General features: G+C 47.9%; 1 protein-coding gene across 1 annotated transcript in view; it reads right to left on the reverse strand.

Moving 5' to 3' along the window:
- Positions 1-19,930, reverse strand: part of GLI2 (GLI family zinc finger 2) — a 231,520-nt gene that overhangs the window by 20,025 nt on the left and 191,565 nt on the right. Inside the window, exons 10-11 of the mRNA XM_085645973.1 lie at positions 19,201-19,365; positions 17,828-18,109 (exon numbers count right to left, since the gene is read on the reverse strand). Coding sequence (XP_085502099.1) covers positions 17,828-18,109; positions 19,201-19,365 — 447 coding nt within the window. The remainder of the gene's footprint in view (positions 1-17,827; positions 18,110-19,200; positions 19,366-19,930) is intronic.

Here is a 19,930-nt window from a genome sequence, read left to right on the forward strand (position 1 = left end):
GCTTTTGTCCCCATTCCTCTTCTACATCTACTGCTATTGCTAATTTTGCTGTGTACTATGTTGGAAAGTGAATAGTTCCTATACCTTCATGGATGCACTAGACAAAACCCTAAATATATACAGAAATATAGCACTCTTTTAAAACTAAGGGCAATTACTTCAGTTCTTTCTCAGCGTGACAATCAGCACCTCACTAACGATATCTAAGTAAAATAAAATAAAGAGTCACAGAAAAGATTACTCAAAAACTTAATCTTTTTAACAACTGTGAATTGGATATTGGTTATTTCAAAAGAAAATACGTTTTGAGAAGTAATTGCTACGAAGGTGCTTTCATGACTTAAATGCAATAAGTAAATAAATGAGTCAATGAAATCTCTGAACTTCACTGGTCAGATTAGTAGAGGGGACCTGGTGCTTCTTTCTGAGGCTCATGATTGTTTTCTGGAGTAGAATCCACTAAAGACTGAAAGTACGCCACTGAGGGCCTCGCCATGTTGCCACCTAGATGATCAGGCAAATTTATTTCTGGCGCTACTTGCTTACATCACGTTCCTTTGGTGGCTGCTGTCTCAATAGTTTCACTTATAGCCACTGAACAAAACAAATGTAGTTGGCTAAAATACCAGGTCTGGCTCAAGGCGCCACTAATGTCATGAGACCACTCGGCGATTATGGTGTATGTTTGGATGGTTGAAGCCTCTGTGTCGCCTTGTATGTGGGTGAGTCTGTGACTGAGTTTGTGTATTTTTGAGGACCTTTATGTGACTGGCTTTTCGTAACGATCTGTGTGTGTAAGGTGTCTATGTATTTGAATATGAGATGACCTTGTGTGTGTGTGTGTGTGTGTGTGTGTGTGTGTGTGTGTGTGGTATGTGTGTAGGTTGTGGATGTCTGAGTGAAAGTGTGTATATGTATGTATGTGTCCGTGAGAGCGCAGTGTACACTGGTTAGTTAATGAGTGAATCTCCATACTTGCAGGTCTAATTGTGATGCTGTCGCTGAGTACGGTTGTTACGAGTGGGTGTATGTAGAGGGTGGGTGAATCTATGTGTTGATGGTGTGTCTGTCTGAGTGGACTTGGTTATGGGGGTCTGTGTATGAGGGTGTGTAACTAAGTGGACTGGTCTTTGTGGGTGGGTCTGTGGGTGGTCTTTGTGTGGGTTTTTTGTATGTTAGCTTTGTGTGTCATTCAAATTTGTGCTGGTGGGTGGTATGTCTTTGTGACTGTATTTCAATGCCTGTTCGGTGTATATTGTGTGTCGATCCTATGTGGGTGGGAGCCTCGTGTGTGTATATTGTGTGTCGATCCTATGTGGGTGGGAGCCTCGTGTGTGTTTGTCTATGTGGGGAAGGAGTGTGAAGGAGTCTGTGTGAGCAGTCTCTACTGAAACTGTGAAGAACGAAGTGGCATGTGGGTCTGGATTTTCCTTTGCGCGTGTGGATCTTTGTGTGTGGGGTTATGTGTACGAGTTGTATGCATGTGCAAGGAGTGGGTTATTGGAAAGCGATTGGGGCAGTTTATTAGTTACGCTTTGAGAATGTTCATGCGTAGGGTGGCCACCTCACTCCCGTCCTAGATCTACTACTGTCACAAATATGACATTGACTTGAGAAATGTTTCAACATGAGAGGGATTATTTCGAAGCAGAATAATCACTTGGAAACATCTATTTGCATTATAGGCTTTGCTTTTTCTATTTTGATATAAAAAAAATTGATGAGCAGCTAACAGGCTGAAAAGTGAATTGATGAATATATAGTATGAAGACAGCAGCAATATTTCAACATCTTAACTCCCACTGTTTGTACCAATGAAGCTTTTTTTCAACTGCTCCAGGCGGAAGGATATTTTGCTCTTTGGATGTCGTCTTTCCCCTGTTAGCAAGTCCATTTTTAGGCCATTTGTTGCAATCTATCATTCGCTTGTGGCAATCTGTAGTGGTGCTGAAAAGCAGTTGCCTACAATGGCAGCACTAGCCATAAGCAAAAATAAATTTACCAGATTAACAGAACAGATGTCACAAGCCCCAACAACTGATGGATTGCCATTGGGAAAGTGGTACCATGCCATCCTCCAGGGAGTGCTTTGTCCACCCTTACACGCACGTTTAACCAAAATGCAAGGCTACAAACTGGTGTTTGCAACCTGTTCACAGATTACATTACATTTAGATATATAAATAAATATGACATATTTGTGCTTTAAGAGAAAGCTCTATACATCTGAGCACCTTTCTTACACCTATATCTGCCGAGTAGTTAGTGTCAAAGCAATAATATTTTGCTCACCTTAGTACCGACTGTCCGTAGGAAAGTACAGTAAAGTAAAAGGAAGAGTAAACACAGTCAGGGGGTTAGTAAAATGTAAAGAAAACTGAACAGAACAAGAAAGGTTAGTACAAAGTGTACAAGGAAAGCATAACTGCATGCAAAGTTTTACTGTGTTCGCAAGGGTATGTGTTCATGAAAAACAATAAATTCAGTAGTACTATTTGGTGCTGCCTGTTAAAAAAAAATTATAAAGCAAATAGATTAAGTCACAGATTTAAATCCATAGTTTACATAAGACAAATGACGCTAAATTTGCAAACAATTAAAATTTTCACTGCAAAAAAGGTCTCTTTTTCATAGCTGCCAAGGTTTCAGATTGCTATGTGTGACATTTTCATAATTTCAGCATCATAATGACCGCCATTTCATAAACTATGAGTAACACTTTCTCACGCGCAAAATCAAGCAATGGGAAACATATAAATATCAGCGATTGTATTATTTCATAAAAACTATTAGCTCACACTAATAAAAAATTATTAATGCCTGAGGGCCGACCGCCCGGCCGGAGTCCGCTCGCAGCACGCTACAGTCAGTGGTTCTAAGTCACCCCGTCCCAAAACGAGTTAGTGCGCAAAACTGCTGAGCAGACGGACTGCGTGATTTCATAGTTCTCTGTAACATGGCCGCAGGCCACTTATGAAGACTGCGACGCACTTTTATTAGCATAGCAAGTGAAGTGCAACTAGGAGAATACCGGCTCTGTCACTCAGGCACAGTAACTCACTTCTTTGCGAGGCGAGCCGGTGCCCCGGCAACAGGCGCGTGGCCGGCCCCCACTGGTGGACTCCGGCTGCAATCAACGCCATGCCGCATGATTCTGTCACACAGACTGGACTGGTGACAATGCTCAGGGCTGAGAACAACCACTACCCTGGCTCATACTCAGCCTTGCCGCCGGTGCCGGGTAGGGTCAGGTAAGTCAGGTCGCGGGATCAATTAATACTGCCACTGTGTGAGCGTCTCTTCCATGTTGCAAGCAGCAGGTACTTCATGAGTCAGCAGCTAGTGGGATCGGGTCTGGTTGTGGGATTACATACCGCTTGGTGCTATTACCCACTTAAACTTCATAAAATGTCCCCCTTTTGCACCACGGGCGATTTGTTCTGACAAACTGACAGTGTCTGGGAAAAAGCCATTGGGCTGCCCCCGCACTGACTCCTGACGTTAGTCAGTGAATGTTATGTGCCACGTAGTGTTGGGTGTGTGTACTGGTTACATTGTAGCAGAGAACTAGCGACTAGTAGAGGACATTGTGCAGATGAGCCAGCCCCCAAGTAGCCGGGAACAGAACGCTCTGCACGCTGCCACTGCAGCTTTCTCAGCATGGTGCATTATAGCAGCACTCCGGCTTCACAGCTGAGGAGGCGCTATAATGCGGGACATTGCATTTCAATGCGGTGATGCGGACCATCACAATGAAATGTGTTTAGTTTAGTTAACCAAGCATTCCTTTTACCATAGAACTGAGATGTAATCAAAAAAATAGTACATCAATACAATATAAAATGCAATTCACACATAATCATACTCTTAAAACATCTATGAGTCCCTTTCCCCATCAGGTAATATTCTTGTTGCCAGTGGTTAACGTATCTTGAGGGGGCCACCCTGCAAATTACATGCAGGGATCCGCCCACGCTCTGAAGCCATTTCAAAGCTCTCAGAGCTGGTGCATGCCAGTGCCGGAGGAGGGGCCCGGAGGTCGGGCCCCCCTGCACCATGGGGGCTGCAGGGGCTTTTGTTATGCCACTGCTTGTTGCCCTATTAAACAAAAAAAATATTCAGTTCCTAAGGGGACTGAAGGTGAACAAAATGGGGCGAGATCCAATGGTGGCTAACGAGAGGGAGGTTGGGGAATTCTTCCTTTCGAAATGAAAGCCCTCACACACCCAGCCCGCTAGGTTTCATTCTTCATCATCAGGCATGCTCCTCGTCAAGTCGGCGCTGCAATACCCAACGAGCACCCTAAGTAGGGGCTCTTTGGCGGAGATCTTTTATTCCTTGCCGTTTGGTGCAGTGTGTGTAAGGGGCCCTAATAGTGTAGCAGTGGTGTAGGTACTAGTAGACCATGTAGATTAAAACAGGGAAATGGGAGGATCAGGGAGACTAATTTTAATGATCCTGCCTCCCACCCTGATTAAAATCAATGTGGCGACTGTCTACAGTAATGTTGCAGACAGTTGCACTTAAATTACTTCTTTCAACACGTTTCTTGCCTATGTAGTCGGAATGATCTGGCGGCAATTCTTCAGGACCTAAATAAGATGATGAATCTACACTCAATTGAGTGGTAATGTGGTGTATTAACCTAGTTTTACCAGTTTTGTTGCACCAGAAGGGTGTGGTATCCGTAGGTGCAGAAGCCAATCTAAAATATATTCAAGACTGGCCCCATCGAATTGCGGCATAGAATGGACACTTTAAAGTAACGCTAGTCGTTGTCTCGCGCCCACTCAGCGGAGGACCTACCCTGCGATGCCGAATCTGCTTGTTGCCCTCCCACATTATATATATATGACATGTAAATATATAAATGATATATATATATCATAATTACCTACTGGCGGTCGCCAGTAGGTAGTTATAGTTAGGACCACGTTTCCATAGGAAATCCGCAACATTCTATTTTGAATAACTTTGGCGCCGGTTGACGAATCCTCGCGAATCTTTCAAAATAGGTGGGGCGCAACGCTCCGCTCCTACCCTGAAAGTCTCGGGGGGATTCGTCAAGCGGGGGCTGAGATAAAAGGGGGGTCCCAAAACGCGTTTTTCCCATGCATTTTTCCATAGGACCTTTAGACACAGCTACAGCCCGAACGGCTGAACAGAATTACTTGAAATTTGGCAGAGAGGTAGTCCTCAGGTCAAGGAAGTGCCTTTTGTAGGTTTGGTGTAAATCTGTTCAGTAGATTCTGAGAAAATAGCCAATATATATATCTGAGCCAGCTTACGGTGCGCTTACGGTGCGCTTACCGTACGCGTACGGTGGCGTGCGCGAGCGCGATTCTGATTGGCCCTTAGATCTTAGTAAACATTCGAATCAGTCGAAACCAGGAAGCGGCGGCCGCCATTTTCTCTCTCGCACTCTGAGGGGGGAGCTGATAAACAAATGCCAAAAACATATAAAGGGGCTGTTTAGACAGCGCCCATGCACATAACCATGTTAGTTGAGTCTTCAAAGATCCCCCAAGGCAAAAAACGGTAATTTTTTATTTTTCGAAAATTTCGCCGATTACGCTTACCGTACGCTTACCGTACGCGTACGGTAAATAATTATTAAAAAAAAAAAACACCACTCTCTCCACCCCGTGTACAAATGGTGGCCGAAAAAAATTTCAACAGATTACCTATCACAAGGAAGCGCATATTATGTCCTCCATGTGCGCACGGTGCGCGAAGCGCATCGTGCGTACATGGCCCATCTAACGTAACGTGGGCACGCGGTGCGCTTAGCGCACCACGTGCCCACCGTGCGTGCACGGCACTAACTGCGCAAAGTGGAACGAAACGCGCACGGAACGAACTGCGTTAAATGGGCGCGCACGCCACGAATGGCGTAAAGTAACTTAGCATTTAAAAAACCGTACAAATTCACTGAAAAAACCATAGGTTTCACACACGTTATAGTTAGGAATTAGCATTTAAAAAACCTTGCAAATTCACTGAAAAAACCATAGGTTTCGCACATGTTATAGTTAGCGGAAATTTAAAATTTTAAAGATAAAAAAACCAATGAAATTCCCCCGTTATAGTTAGTGCAGGAAACTATAACTCACGCGACCGCAATCTTCTGCTGATGACATATGTGTCTTTATGAAAAAAAAATATTTGTAATATATGTATAGCTAAAAATTTATGGAAGAAGACATGGGCAAATAAGTGTCTAAATACAGTATTAGCATCAGCAGAGGATTGCGGTCGCGTGAGTTATAGTTTCCTGCACTAACTATATCGGGGGAATTTCATTGGTTTTTTATCAGTAAAATTTCCGCTAACTATAACATGTGTGAAACCTATGGTTTTTTCAGTGAATTTTATATATATATGTGTGTGTGTGTGTGTATATATATATATTTATATATTCACGCTCCGTAGCCAGTCCCACCAGGTGAGCAGCACTCGAACACGCACTAAGGTGGCAAGCCTTTAATTCAGGGTACAAGCAGGTTCAGTTTGCAGTTTCAATCAAACAGCCAGAAAGCGATTCTCCTGACGCGTTTCGAAAGTCAATCTTTCTTCTTCAGAGGCAGTCGCTGTAGTGAATGTGTGCTCCGGTTTCCATGCTTAAATGCCAAAATCACGCCCCCAGATGGGCCGGCCAAATGACCCTCGGCATTATGGGTGATGGAGTCCCGGTCAATCAGACCTCAGATGGTGCACTCATTTCTGTTAAAATATTTTCAGCCCACAGATGAGCCACCGCAAACAGTGCCTGCCATCAATCCCAAGCGCATGCTCCCACTTTACGGCTTGACAGATGCTCTGCCGTGTGACCCCCTCTCTTCACGGGGTGGTGCAAGCTCGACGGCTGGGTCGCCGCCTAATATTCACGCTCCGTAGCCAGTCCCACCAGGTGAGCAGCACTCGAACACGCACTAAGGTGGCAAGCCTTTAATTCAGGGTACAAGCAGGTTCAGTTTGCAGTTTCAATCAAACAGCCAGAAAGCGATTCGCCTGACGCGTTTCGAAAGTCAATCTTTCTTCTTCAGAGGCAGTCGCTGTAGTGAATGTGTGCTCCGGTCTCCATGCTTAAATGCCAAAATCACGCCCCCAGATGGGCCGGCCAAATGACCCTCGGCATTATGGGTGATGGAGTCCCGGTCAATCAGACCTAAGATGGTGCACTAATTTCTGTTAAAATATTTTCAGCCCACAGATGAGCCACCGCAAACAGTGCCTGCCATCAATCCCAAGCGCATGCTCCCACTTTACGGCTTGACAGATGCTCTGCCGTGTGGCCCCCTCTCTTCACGGGGTGGTGCAAGCTCGACGGCTGGGTCGCCGCCTAATATTCACGCTCCGTAGCCAGTCCCACCAGGTGAGCAGCACTCGAACACGCACTAAGGTGGCAAGCCTTTAATTCAGGGTACAAGCAGGTTCAGTTTGCAGTTTCAATCAAACAGCCAGAAAGCGATTCGCCTGACGCGTTTCGAAAGTCAATCTTTCTTCTTCAGAGGCAGTCGCTGTAGTGAATGTGTGCTCCGGTCTCCATGCTTAAATGCCAAAATCACGCCCCCAGATGGGCCGGCCAAATGACCCTCGGCATTATGGGTGATGGAGTCCCGGTCAATCAGACCTCAGATGGTGCACTAATTTCTGTTAAAATATTTTCAGCCCACAGATGAGCCACCGCAAACAGTGCCTGCCATCAATCCCAAGCGCATGCTCCCACTTTACGGCTTGACAGATGCTCTGCCGTGTGGCCCCCTCTCTTCACGGGGTGGTGCAAGCTCGACGGCTGGGTCGCCGCCTAATATTCACGCTCCGTAGCCAGTCCCACCAGGTGAGCAGCACTCGAACACGCACTAAGGTGGCAAGCCTTTCATTCAGGGTACAAGCAGGTTCAGTTTGCAGTTTCAATCAAACAGCCAGAAAGCGATTCGCCTGACGCGTTTCGAAAGTCAATCTTTCTTCTTCAGAGGCAGTCGCTGTAGTGAATGTGTGCTCCGGTCTCCATGCTTAAATGCCAAAATCACGCCCCCAGATGGGCCGGCCAAATGACCCTCGGCATTATGGGTGATGGAGTCCCGGTCAATCAGACCTCAGATGGTGCACTAATTTCTGTTAAAATATTTTCAGCCCACAGATGAGCCACCGCAAACAGTGCCTGCCATCAATCCCAAGCGCATGCTCCCACTTTACGGCTTGACAGATGCTCTGCCGTGTGGCCCCCTCTCTTCACGGGGTGGTGCAAGCTCGACGGCTGGGTCGCCGCCTAATATTCACGCTCCGTAGCCAGTCCCACCAGGTGAGCAGCACTCGAACACGCACTAAGGTGGCAAGCCTTTAATTCAGGGTACAAGCAGGTTCAGTTTGCAGTTTCAATCAAACAGCCAGAAAGCGATTCGCCTGACGCGTTTCGAAAGTCAATCTTTCTTCTTCAGAGGCAGTCGCTGTAGTGAATGTGTGCTCCGGTCTCCATGCTTAAATGCCAAAATCACGCCCCCAGATGGGCCGGCCAAATGACCCTCGGCATTATGGGTGATGGAGTCCCGGTCAATCAGACCTCAGATGGTGCACTAATTTCTGTTAAAATATTTTCAGCCCACAGATGAGCCACCGCAAACAGTGCCTGCCATCAATCCCAAGCGCATGCTCCCACTTTACGGCTTGACAGATGCTCTGCCGTGTGGCCCCCTCTCTTCACGGTGTGGTGCAAGCTCGACGGCTGGGTCGCCGCCTAATATTCACGCTCCGTAGCCAGTCCCACCAGGTGAGCAGCACTCGAACACGCACTAAGGTGGCAAGCCTTTAATTCAGGGTACAAGCAGGTTCAGTTTGCAGTTTCAATCAAACAGCCAGAAAGCGATTCGCCTGACGCGTTTTGAAAGTCAATCTTTCTTCTTCAGAGGCAGTCGCTGTAGTGAATGTGTGCTCCGGTCTCCATGCTTAAATGCCAAAATCAAGCCCCCAGATGGGCCGGCCAAATGACCCTCGGCATTATGGGTGATGGAGTCCCGGTCAATCAGACCTCAGATGGTGCACTAATTTCTGTTAAAATATTTTCAGCCCACAGATGAACCACCGCAAACAGTGCCTGCCATCAATCCCAAGCGCATGCTCCTACTTTACGGCTTGACAGATGCTCTGCCGTGTGGCCCCCTCTCTTCACGGGGTGGTGCAAGCTCGACGGCTGGGTCGCCGCCTAATATTCACGCTCCGTAGCCAGTCCCACCAGGTGAGCAGCACTCGAACACGCACTAAGGTGGCAAGCCTTTAATTCAGGGTACAAGCAGGTTCAGTTTGCAGTTTCAATCAAACAGCCAGAAAGCGATTCGCCTGACGCGTTTCGAAAGTCAATCTTTCTTCTTCAGAGGCAGTCGCTGTAGTGAATGTGTGCTCCGGTCTCCATGCTTAAATGCCAAAATCACGCCCCCAGATGGGCCGGCCAAATGACCCTCGGCATTATGGGTGATGGAGTCCCGGTCAATCAGACCTCAGATGGTGCACTAATTTCTGTTAAAATATTTTCAGCCCACAGATGAGCCACCGCAAACAGTGCCTGCCATCAATCCCAAGCGCATGCTCCCACTTTACGGCTTGACAGATGCTCTGCCGTGTGGCCCCCTCTCTTCACGGGGTGGTGCAAGCTCGACGGCTGGGTCGCCGCCTAATATTCACGCTCCATAGCCAGTCCCACCAGGTGAGCAGCACTCGAACACGCACTAAGGTGGCAAGCCTTTAATTCAGGGTACAAGCAGGTTCAGTTTGCAGTTTCAATCAAACAGCCAGAAAGCGATTCGCCTGACGCGTTTCGAAAGTCAATCTTTCTTCTTCAGAGGCAGTCGCTGTAGTGAATGTGTGCTCCGGTCTCCATGCTTAAATGCCAAAATCACGCCCCCAGATGGGCCGGCCAAATGACCCTCGGCATTATGGGTGATGGAGTCCCGGTCAATCAGACCTCAGATGGTGCACTAATTTCTGTTAAAATATTTTCAGCCCACAGATGAGCCACCGCAAACAGTGCCTGCCATCAATCCCAAGCGCATGCTCCCACTTTACGGCTTGACAGATGCTCTGCCGTGTGGCCCCCTCTCTTCACGGGGTGGTGCAAGCTCGACGGCTGGGTCGCCGCCTAATATTCACGCTCCGTAGCCAGTCCCACCAGGTGAGCAGCACTCGAACACGCACTAAGGTGGCAAGCCTTTAATTCAGGGTACAAGCAGGTTCAGTTTGCAGTTTCAATCAAACAGCCAGAAAGCGATTCGCCTGACGCGTTTTGAAAGTCAATCTTTCTTCTTCAGAGGCAGTCGCTGTAGTGAATGTGTGCTCCGGTTTCCATGCTTAAATGCCAAAATCACGCCCCCAGATGGGCCGGCCAAATGACCCTCGGCATTATGGGTGATGGAGTCCCGGTCAATCAGACCTCAGATGGTGCACTCATTTCTGTTAAAATATTTTCAGCCCACAGATGGGCCACCGCAAACAGTGCCTGCCATCAATCCCAAGCGCATGCTCCTACTTTACGGCTTGACAGATGCTCTGCCATGTGGCCCCCTCTCTTCACGGGGTGGTGCAAGCTCGACGGCTGGGTCGCCGCCTAATATTCACGCTCCGTAGCCAGTCCCACCAGGTGAGCAGCACTCGAACACGCACTAAGGTGGCAAGCCTTTAATTCAGGGTACAAGCAGGTTCAGTTTGCAGTTTCAATCAAACAGCCAGAAAGCGATTCGCCTGACGCGTTTCGAAAGTCAATCTTTCTTCTTCAGAGGCAGTCGCTGTAGTGAATGTGTGCTCCGGTCTCCATGCTTAAATGCCAAAATCACGCCCCCAGATGGGCCGGCCAAATGACCCTCGGCTGAATTAAAGGCTTGCCACCTTAGTGCGTGTTCGAGTGCTGCTCACCTGGTGGGACTGGCTACGGAGCGTGAATAGTAGGCGGCGACCCAGCCGTCGAGCTTGCACCACCCCATGAAGAGAGGGGGCCACACGGCAGAGCATCTGTCAAGCCGTAAAGTGGGAACATGCGCTTGGGATTGATGGCAGGCACTGTTTGCGGTGGTTCATCTGTGGGCTGAAAATATTTTAACAGAAATTAGTGCACCATCTGAGGTCTGATTGACCGGGACTCCATCACCCATAATGCCGAGGGTCATTTGGCCGGCCCATCTGGGGGCGTGATTTTGGCATTTAAGCATGGAGACCGGAGCACACATTCACTACAGCGACTGCCTCTGAAGAAGAAAGATTGACTTTCGAAACGCGTCAGGCGAATCGCTTTCTGGCTGTTTGATTGAAACTGCAAACTGAACCTGCTTGTACCCTGAATTAAAGGCTTGCCACCTTAGTGCGTGTTCGAGTGCTGCTCACCTGGTGGGACTGGCTACGGAGCGTGAATATTAGGCGGCGACCCAGCCGTCGAGCTTGCACCACCCCGTGAAGAGAGGGGGCCACACGGCAGAGCATCTGTCAAGCCGTAAAGTGGGAGCATGCGCTTGGGATTGATGGCAGGCACTGTTTGCGGTGGCTCATCTGTGGGCTGAAAATATTTTAACAGAAATTAGTGCACCATCTGAGGTCTGATTGACCGGGACTCCATCACCCATAATGCCGAGGGTCATTTGGCCAGCCCATCTGGGGGCGTGATTTTGGCATTTAAGCATGGAGACCGGAGCACACATTCACTACAGCGACTGCCTCTGAAGAAGAAAGATTGACTTTCGAAACGCGTCAGGCGAATCGCTTTCTGGCTGTTTGATTGAAACTGCAAACTGAACCTGCTTGTACCCTGAATTAAAGGCTTGCCACCTTAGTGCGTGTTCGAGTGCTGCTCACCTGGTGGGACTGGCTACGGAGCGTGAATATATTTATATATGTATATATATATATATATCATGTTGGCCTTATTTGACACAAGGCCGCTCATAGAACCAAAATGGTAATAAGAATCAAGAAAAAATAAAGGTATCGAGCAATTTGTATTTTTTATTTCTCATTCCACATTTTTTTTTATTTCTTGCAGTGTTGCTGTGCACATCAAAAATAATGTAAGTATAAACCAAAACTTCTGGGAAAAAAGTTCTAGAAATGTGAGACTGTTCCTATCTAATATTTTGCTATTTAAATTCGTGCTGTGATGTCCGAAATTACTCTTGGTGCCTGTGAAACATAATCAATAAGATTTGTGTTGTTGCACATTTCAGGTACAACCGTCCTATAAAAAATACATAAGGGCAGGCAGAAATGCCGTTTCACCACCACCATCTGTACATGTAATAGCTGACATTAGCTTAAGTGAAATAAACCAACTATTACAATGGTATTAAATGGGGTTAAGATTGTACATTCACAAGAGTGGATACAGTACAGGTTAGTAGCAAGTCACTGTAATATACATTTGTTTATGCGGCTCACGTAGAATCAATTTGCTACAAGAAGAAGGGGAGGGCAACAGAGGCTCTCTAAGAGTAACACAATTGTATACATGTTCTTGGAATAGATATTCTTCATGAGATGTCCTAATAGAATTAATGTTTCTGTGCTCTCATTGCTCAGTTCTCACGTGGAGTAAGTATTGGCAAAGGCAAAAAAAAACCTCAATGATGCATATGCTACTTCACACATGCGTACTTAGGTGACAAGGCACTATGGCAGCCCCACCATCATGACAACACGTGCACCAACACATATGGGCACCTATATGTCAAGATGCTACAGTGGCGATACGTCTTTCTCTTTAATTAACCATTCCAAGACGGAGAATGCCCATTTTGGTGCAGTAAATTACAAAAAAATATAAAAAGTGAGTGAAAGCACCTTAGTTAGGCAGTAGTAACCCAACAGCAATGTTCAGCTGACGGCTCTCCAAATAGAACATCATGCGGCAGGGCAGGTGAGCTAAGGTTTAGCAGGCAGCGTGGAGGTGTAAGTAAATGTTGAGGTGGAGGGGTAAAAAAAGCTGAGCAGAAAAGGCAATGAGAAACAGCGCACATGATAGATAGCAAGAAAACTCATGCACTTCCATGTAGTGTGGAAAAAAAGAAAAAAGTAGTTCTGTGATGTGGAGCAGTGGAAAGACACAAATCTTCCAATCAAAACAATGGTAAGAAAGCTATGCTCCCAGGGAGGGACATACACAAGAACAGGAAGTAAAGCCAGCAAATAAGGAGCAAATAAATTAGTTAGTCAAAAGTATCAAAGAATGGTATATAATGGGCTGACTCAAATGCCCCTATGAGTATTGGACAAGTTACTTACTTTCGGTAACGCCTTATCTGGGAGAGACATGATCTAGCTGCAGATTCCTTACCTTTGAACTTCCAGGCCTCAGGTTAGATCCGGAAGATTTTTGATAGAACTATCCCTGCGTACCATAGGTGATGTCTGTCGAATCCACGTGATGTCGTAGGTGTCTGGTTCGTCGTCCTCGTGACATCCGCGTCGTCTATACAGGCAACTCCTCAACATAAATATTTCAATACTTTTCACAACTTTCCACGCCAGAAGCATGGAACCATGAAGTGACAGACTGTGGTGTGCCAAAAAAAATAGGCCCTTAAGGGCAAACAAGCCTGACACTAAACCAATCGGCAGTGCGTTGAGGATTGGTGGGTCAGTAAGGAATCTGCGGCTAGATAATGTCTCTACCAGATAAGGCACTGTCAGAGGTAAGTAACTTGTCCATCTGATAGAGACATCTAGCCGCAGATTCATTAACTTTGAACAAATACTCGAGCAATATCATCCCCGGAGGGACTGCGGAAAGGTTCAGACCATGAAGTCCTACAAGACAGAGCTGCCAAAGAGGCCCTCATTGCGGACCTGAGAAGCCAGGCAGTAGTGTCTGGCAAATGTGTGCAGATACCCACTTGCCACTTGGCAGATGTCAGTAACCGGAACACTATGCTGGAGAGCTGTGGTGGCTGCTTTTGCCCTGGTAGAATGGGCTCTAAGGCCTTCAGGAGGTTGTTTCTTTGCCTTTTGACAAAGGATCCACAACCCCACTCTGCCCTGTTTGTTGCAGTACCACTTGGCAGTAGTGTTGTCTGTGAACACTTGAACTAACCTTCCTTTGAGGGATGGTAAAAAGGCTTTCAGTGCCAACCGCATCGCACAAAGATCCAGCAAGTTGATATGGAGCTTGGCTTTCGCCAGAGACCTGAGTCCTCTGATCTCCACCTCTCCCAGATGGCCGTCCCATCCCAGAAGGGATGCATCCGTCACTACTGTGGGATCTGGGTGGGGAAGGTAGAGGGGACTGCCCCTGACCCAATCACGGTTTGTCAGCCACCACCACAGGTGGTTCGCGCTGCCCTCCAATATCTGAACCAGGTCGGTGAGATTTTCCTGATACTGGGCCCATTGGAACTTAAAGTTCCACTGCAGAGCCCGCATGTGCCACCTGGCATGGTCCACTAGCAGGAGGCCATGAGGTCCAACAGCCTCAGAGTCATCTGCACCGAAATCCAGGACTGAGCTTACAACATCGGTATCATAGCCTGTATATCCTGGACTCGCCATTCAGGAGGATAGGCCCAAAACTGCAGTGTCCAGTACCGCTCCGATGAAAGGAAGCATCCGAGAGGGAGTCAGGTGTGACCCCTGATCTCCGCAGATGGGCTGCAACCACCACCATCACCTTGGCAAACACCCAAGGGGCACTGGTGAGGCCAAAGGGGAGCACGGCAAACTGAAAGTCCGCGTGACCAACTGTAAACCGCAGGTAGCGATGATGGACAGGAAGGACGGTGATGCGGAAATAGACATCCTGCAAGTCCAAAGCTACCATCCAGTCTCCCGGGTCCAGAGCAGACGGGACCCGAGCAAGGGTGAGCATCTTGATCTTCTCCTTTTTGAGGAAGCAGTTGAGGGCCCTGAGGTCTAGAATAAGACTAAGGTCTCCATCCTTCTTTGGAACCAGAAAATAGCTGGAATGGCAATCACATCCTATTTCTGGCCTGGGGACCCTCTCTATGGCTCCCTTGGCCAAGAGAGCCTCGACTTTCTCACGGAGTAAGGCAAGGTGATCCTCCGTCACCGTTAGTAAGTTGGAGGCATGGAAGGGGATTAGTCTTGAAGGGGAGGGAGTAGTGCCTTCGGACTATTTGCAGCACCCACCTGTCTGAGGTGATAGCCCCCCAGTGGTGGCGGTGATGGCGCATCCTGCTAACAACTGGGCATCCATGATCCAGAAGGATCGGACTAGGTGGGTTTTGTGGTGAAGGAGGGGGCTGTTGCTTGACCTGACTTCCAGCTACCCTACACACGGGGTCGGGGCAAACCGTGTCCGCTGCCCCGAAGAGGTTGCTGGCCTTGTGGGGTTCTCTGGCTGGAATAAGGTTGGTGCGGTTCGAAGTCCCTTCCGTAGCCACGAAAGGGGCAGAAACGTGGACACAGGCTGGGATGACGTGGAGAGGCCTAGGGACTTGACCGTAGCCCGTGAGTCCTGAAAACGCTCAATCGCTGCGTTCACTTTGTCTTCAAAGAGACAGGAGCCATCAAAAGGCATGTCCATAAGATTAACCTGGACACCCCCCGAAAAGCCATATGACCTCAGCCAGGAGTGGCGCATAACGGCCACTGTTGAGGAAATCGCGCTGCCTAGCGAGTCTGTTGTATCTAAGCCACATGTTATGGCAAACTTAGCTGCATTTCTCCCGTCTCTAATGGCTTGAGAGAGGAGAGCTCGGTCCTTCTCTGAGACACTGGACAGCACTTGCGCAACAGTGTCCCATAGAGAATGGGGGTAATGGCCCAAGAGGCAAGTAGTGTTTACCGACTGCAATGCTAGGCTGGTAGAAGAAAAGATTTTCTTACTGAAGCTATCCAGCCTTTTGTAATCCCTGAGAAAGGGAACGTGTCGTGGGAAGTGGATGCTTAGACCACTAAGCTTGGTGGGGTGGGAAGAGAGGAAAGCTGGGTCACCCGGTGCAGGGCAGTGGTGACGGGCAATGGTTCTATTCACAGGAGCCCCTGTGCTGGGCTTCGACAAGGTGCCCAGTAGAACATCTGTTAAGGTATCATTGAAATGCAGCACCTGTTCCAAGGAGGAGACACCATGCTGTAGGACCTCCGTCAGGACGTTAGTCTTAACTGCCACCACAGGAAGCTGCAGGTCCAAAACCTCTGCAGCCCTACGCACCACCACTGAGAATGAAGCTCCCTCCTCCAAAGCCAGGTTAGGGGGAGACAGCATGCCAGAATCTAGGAAGGTGTCCAGGCCACTGGCATCACCCAGGTCGTCACACCAGTCCAGTTCTTGATAGGGTTGTGTGATTTCCAAGAGATCCTGCTGCCACTCTCAATCTTTATTATCTATTCCTAACCCTTCAGAATAGGGTAGGTTGAACGGCATGGAGCCGCATGGCTCAGTTGGCGCCAGTCTTTGCGTCGTTGGACGCCCAACCAGCTCCGTGTCGTCTGGAATGATGATGGGGAGGCACTGCCAGTGGGCGCCAGCGATGCAGTGGGCCTCAATGTCGGACATGGTGCTGGGGAAGGTCGCAGAGGTACAACAGGTGCCGGTCTTCATTCGGGAACGGATCCAAGAGGAGCCCGTGGTACTGCTGCCGGAGCCGAAGGTGCGGAACCCACTGGGTCTCCTTCAGTTGAACCTGCGGGGCTCGAAGGTGCACCGGCAGGATCAGGCCACCCAAATATGGCGCACATGGCGTCTTATAATTCTTTTAGTTGGGTGGGGGTTGCTCTCGGTGAGGGATGGAAACATGGAGTCCAACCAGCCACCCGCTCTGTGGAAAGGGCCCTCGAACACCGAGGCTCCTCCATCTCGTTGCATGACGGACAGGGCAAAGTTGAAGCACGCTTCGACTTCTTGTGCTTTTTATGGTGCTTCTTACCGGAATCTTCAAGGAAGAAGACTTCGACTCCCCGGAGCGGTGCTCGGACCTTCCCCTTGACCGAGACCGGGAGCGAGATTGATGAGGTGACTTCTGTGGCGTCGGACGCCAGGTCGCGATCAGCTAAAGGGACCATTCCCTCAAAGCCTTTGGCGCCATGGCCAGGCAATCATAGCACGACTTTCTGTCGTGGCCGCACTCTGGGCACCAGAGACACACCAAGTGGGGGTCTGTAACTGACATGGCGCAGTGACAGGCGCTTGAACCCTGAGACTTTCTTACTAGACATACCTAGCCCACCTAAAGGAGTCGTCAAAAAAGTCTGTCAAAAAGTGACAAGGGTAACTGTCTTCGACGGATCTGTGCTGGCTGGCGCAGAGAGAAAAGAACTGACGTCAGCACGCCGCAGTGGGACCTATATACGACACAGATGTCACGACGATGACAAACCCGACGCCTACAAAGTCACGTGGAGTCGACCGAAGCCACCTATCAGAGCGCGCACGGGGACTGCCATCAAAAATTGTACGGATCTAGCCTGGCGCCTGGAAGTTTAACGGTAATGGAACCTGCGGCTAGATGTCTCTATCAGATGGTATAATACACAAGAAGCCTCAAAAACAACCAGCTAAATGTTGTCTGTAGACGAGGCCTAAAAAACTGTTGCCAGCAATATAAATCTTGTGCCTACTATGAATCCCCCACGATCTGTCACAATTATATCATTACACTGTATTCCCTGTAAGGAGGAACAGTAACACATATTACCACCATTCTTTAACTCTTTTGGGATGATGTGCTGTAAAAGCAAACAGTTCCCATAATTTCTATTATAAATATGATCAGAAGAATTATGGGCAATGTGAAAAGTTGTTGGCTGTGCTCATGGCTCAATAAAACTCTAATAACTGATTTCGAAATTCTGTACTGGTAGTTTGTATTGCATTATAGAACTGTTTGCTAGTTTATCTTACCATGGTGTTCTCAGTTTTTATTGTCTTGACCTGGAAACAGTCTTCCAGGCTGCTGCTCGTGCTGTGGGTGTCATGGTCCTCTCCGGAAAGTTTGCCACTATGCTTGGCACTTGCCTCGTTGTCCCCATTTTCCTTTGGTGGGTTTGTGCGCGGGTGGCCTTCGTTCCGCTGCTTTTTTGTGACGTGCGCTTCAGGTCCGTGGACGGTCTTGACGTGTTTCCTGAGAGAGCTGGGGTCCGTATACCTCTTTGTGCATCCGGGGATTTTGCACACATATGGTTTCTGTCAAAGAAGCCAAGACACATTTAGTTGTAATTACCATGACATATATAAATAGGTGCTCCAGTCCCTACCACATAAACAAAGACATAGCACAAGCAATCAATTAAAATAAATAAAATTACTGTCTATATTCATGATTTCAAGTGACACATGGGGTGACAGGCGAATAACAGCCAAGACTAGAGATTAAGGGGAGTACCAGTTGTTGAGAATGTTGGACGTGTGATATAGTGCGGGGCTGCTGTAGAGAAAAGAATTACGTACTCTATCAAATGAATGATCAGTTCGCACTCCTCAACAGACATACATCACAGGGAGAACAAAAAGTTTCAAATGTTTACACACCACAGAGGACAGGCGCTCAGTTTTTTCACAAATGCTCCCAATTTCAGTAAATGATGCAACTGAGCAGAGAATTAAGTGGCCTGCCCGGGATCACACAGTTTGGGTGTCAACCAATGTACGGAACCGTCTGTTCCCTCACACACCCTTTGCAACGCAAAAAGGCAGGCTATACAAGGTAAAGAAAAGTGAAAAGCAATGAGCAAAGGGAATTGCAAGTCGCACTTGTCATTGTGACTTGCAATGCGCACTTTCCACATAGATTTGAATCGTAAGTCAAAAGGGATTACAAAGTGGCGTCCTTCAATGTGACCTGCAAGGCTTGCAACAATGGTTTGCTGTCGCTCTTGAGGGGTGTCTCACTTGAGTACAGTGGGCGGGTTACTTTTTATGTGAGGACTGAGTGATTCTGTTTCATGCACTGTAAGAATAGAGCCCTCCATATTGCTTTAATGTGGTACCTCTGTGAAGCAACCCTCCCTGACTGCAATTTACAAAGCCGAACAGTGCATGCGCAAACACACACGCCCACATGCACCACACACACGCGTCCAACAGTGAGTTGGGCTAATGTTCCCACTGCTTCATCTGGTTTTTTTCCCCACTTGTTTTCTTTAAATAAAAGCCTTGCTACAGATGCAAAGCTAATGTGGTCTGGCTTTTACACAAAACAAACAGTACCAGACCGCCTTATTCTCGCTGGTCTAGTCTACGGGGCTTGTAAAATCTAAGCTGTTACCACAACGCACCTCGTTGGAGTGAGTCCGGTTCTGGTGCTTGGCCCGGTCGGAGGCGTTGGAGAACGCCTTGTTGCAGGTCTCGTGCTCACACACGTATGGCTTTTCACCCGTATGAGATCTCAAATGCGTTTTCAAGTTTTCCAACCTAGAGTAGGCCTTGTAGCAGCCCTCAAACTGTAGAAAAAACACACACACATACAAGCGATGAACAGGCTAGTTTTGCATCCACACTTTTCAAATACTGTTATCTTTTATACAAGCTCCATTTCAAATAAGATCGACATTGTTAACTTCAATAGAACAAATATGCCAGCTTGCTTGTACTTTTCAACTCGTGTTTTTTTATGGACCATTAACAACTTACACAGAAATAACCCTAACAAGTGCTTGAAATGGAAATATAGAAGTGCATGTATGCCCTGTCTCAGAGTACCTGTTTGCTGCTCAGAAGTGCCGATACTCTCCCATTAAAAGCATTGGAGAAGTGCAGAGAAGTGCCGGTGCTATCCATTACAAATTAAAGAGGAGCAGGTACTGAGTATCTGGGAGTACCTGCCCATTACAGCATTGTCTAGAACTATTCTCTACTTAGGGATATAATTTAAGCATATCCAGGTTTACAGAAGCTGCCGCCCTAAGCACCGATTTCAACCCTTGAGGCCTGGATACAGTGCTTAGGGCATCACTACGATGCGTCAAACGGGACCGCCCGCCATAGGTGCGGTGGTCCCGCCATGCC

The sequence above is a fragment of the Triturus cristatus genome, chromosome 3_1, assembly GCF_964204655.1.
Source record: "Triturus cristatus chromosome 3_1, aTriCri1.1, whole genome shotgun sequence".
NCBI classification, from domain to species: Eukaryota; Metazoa; Chordata; class Amphibia; order Caudata; family Salamandridae; genus Triturus; species Triturus cristatus.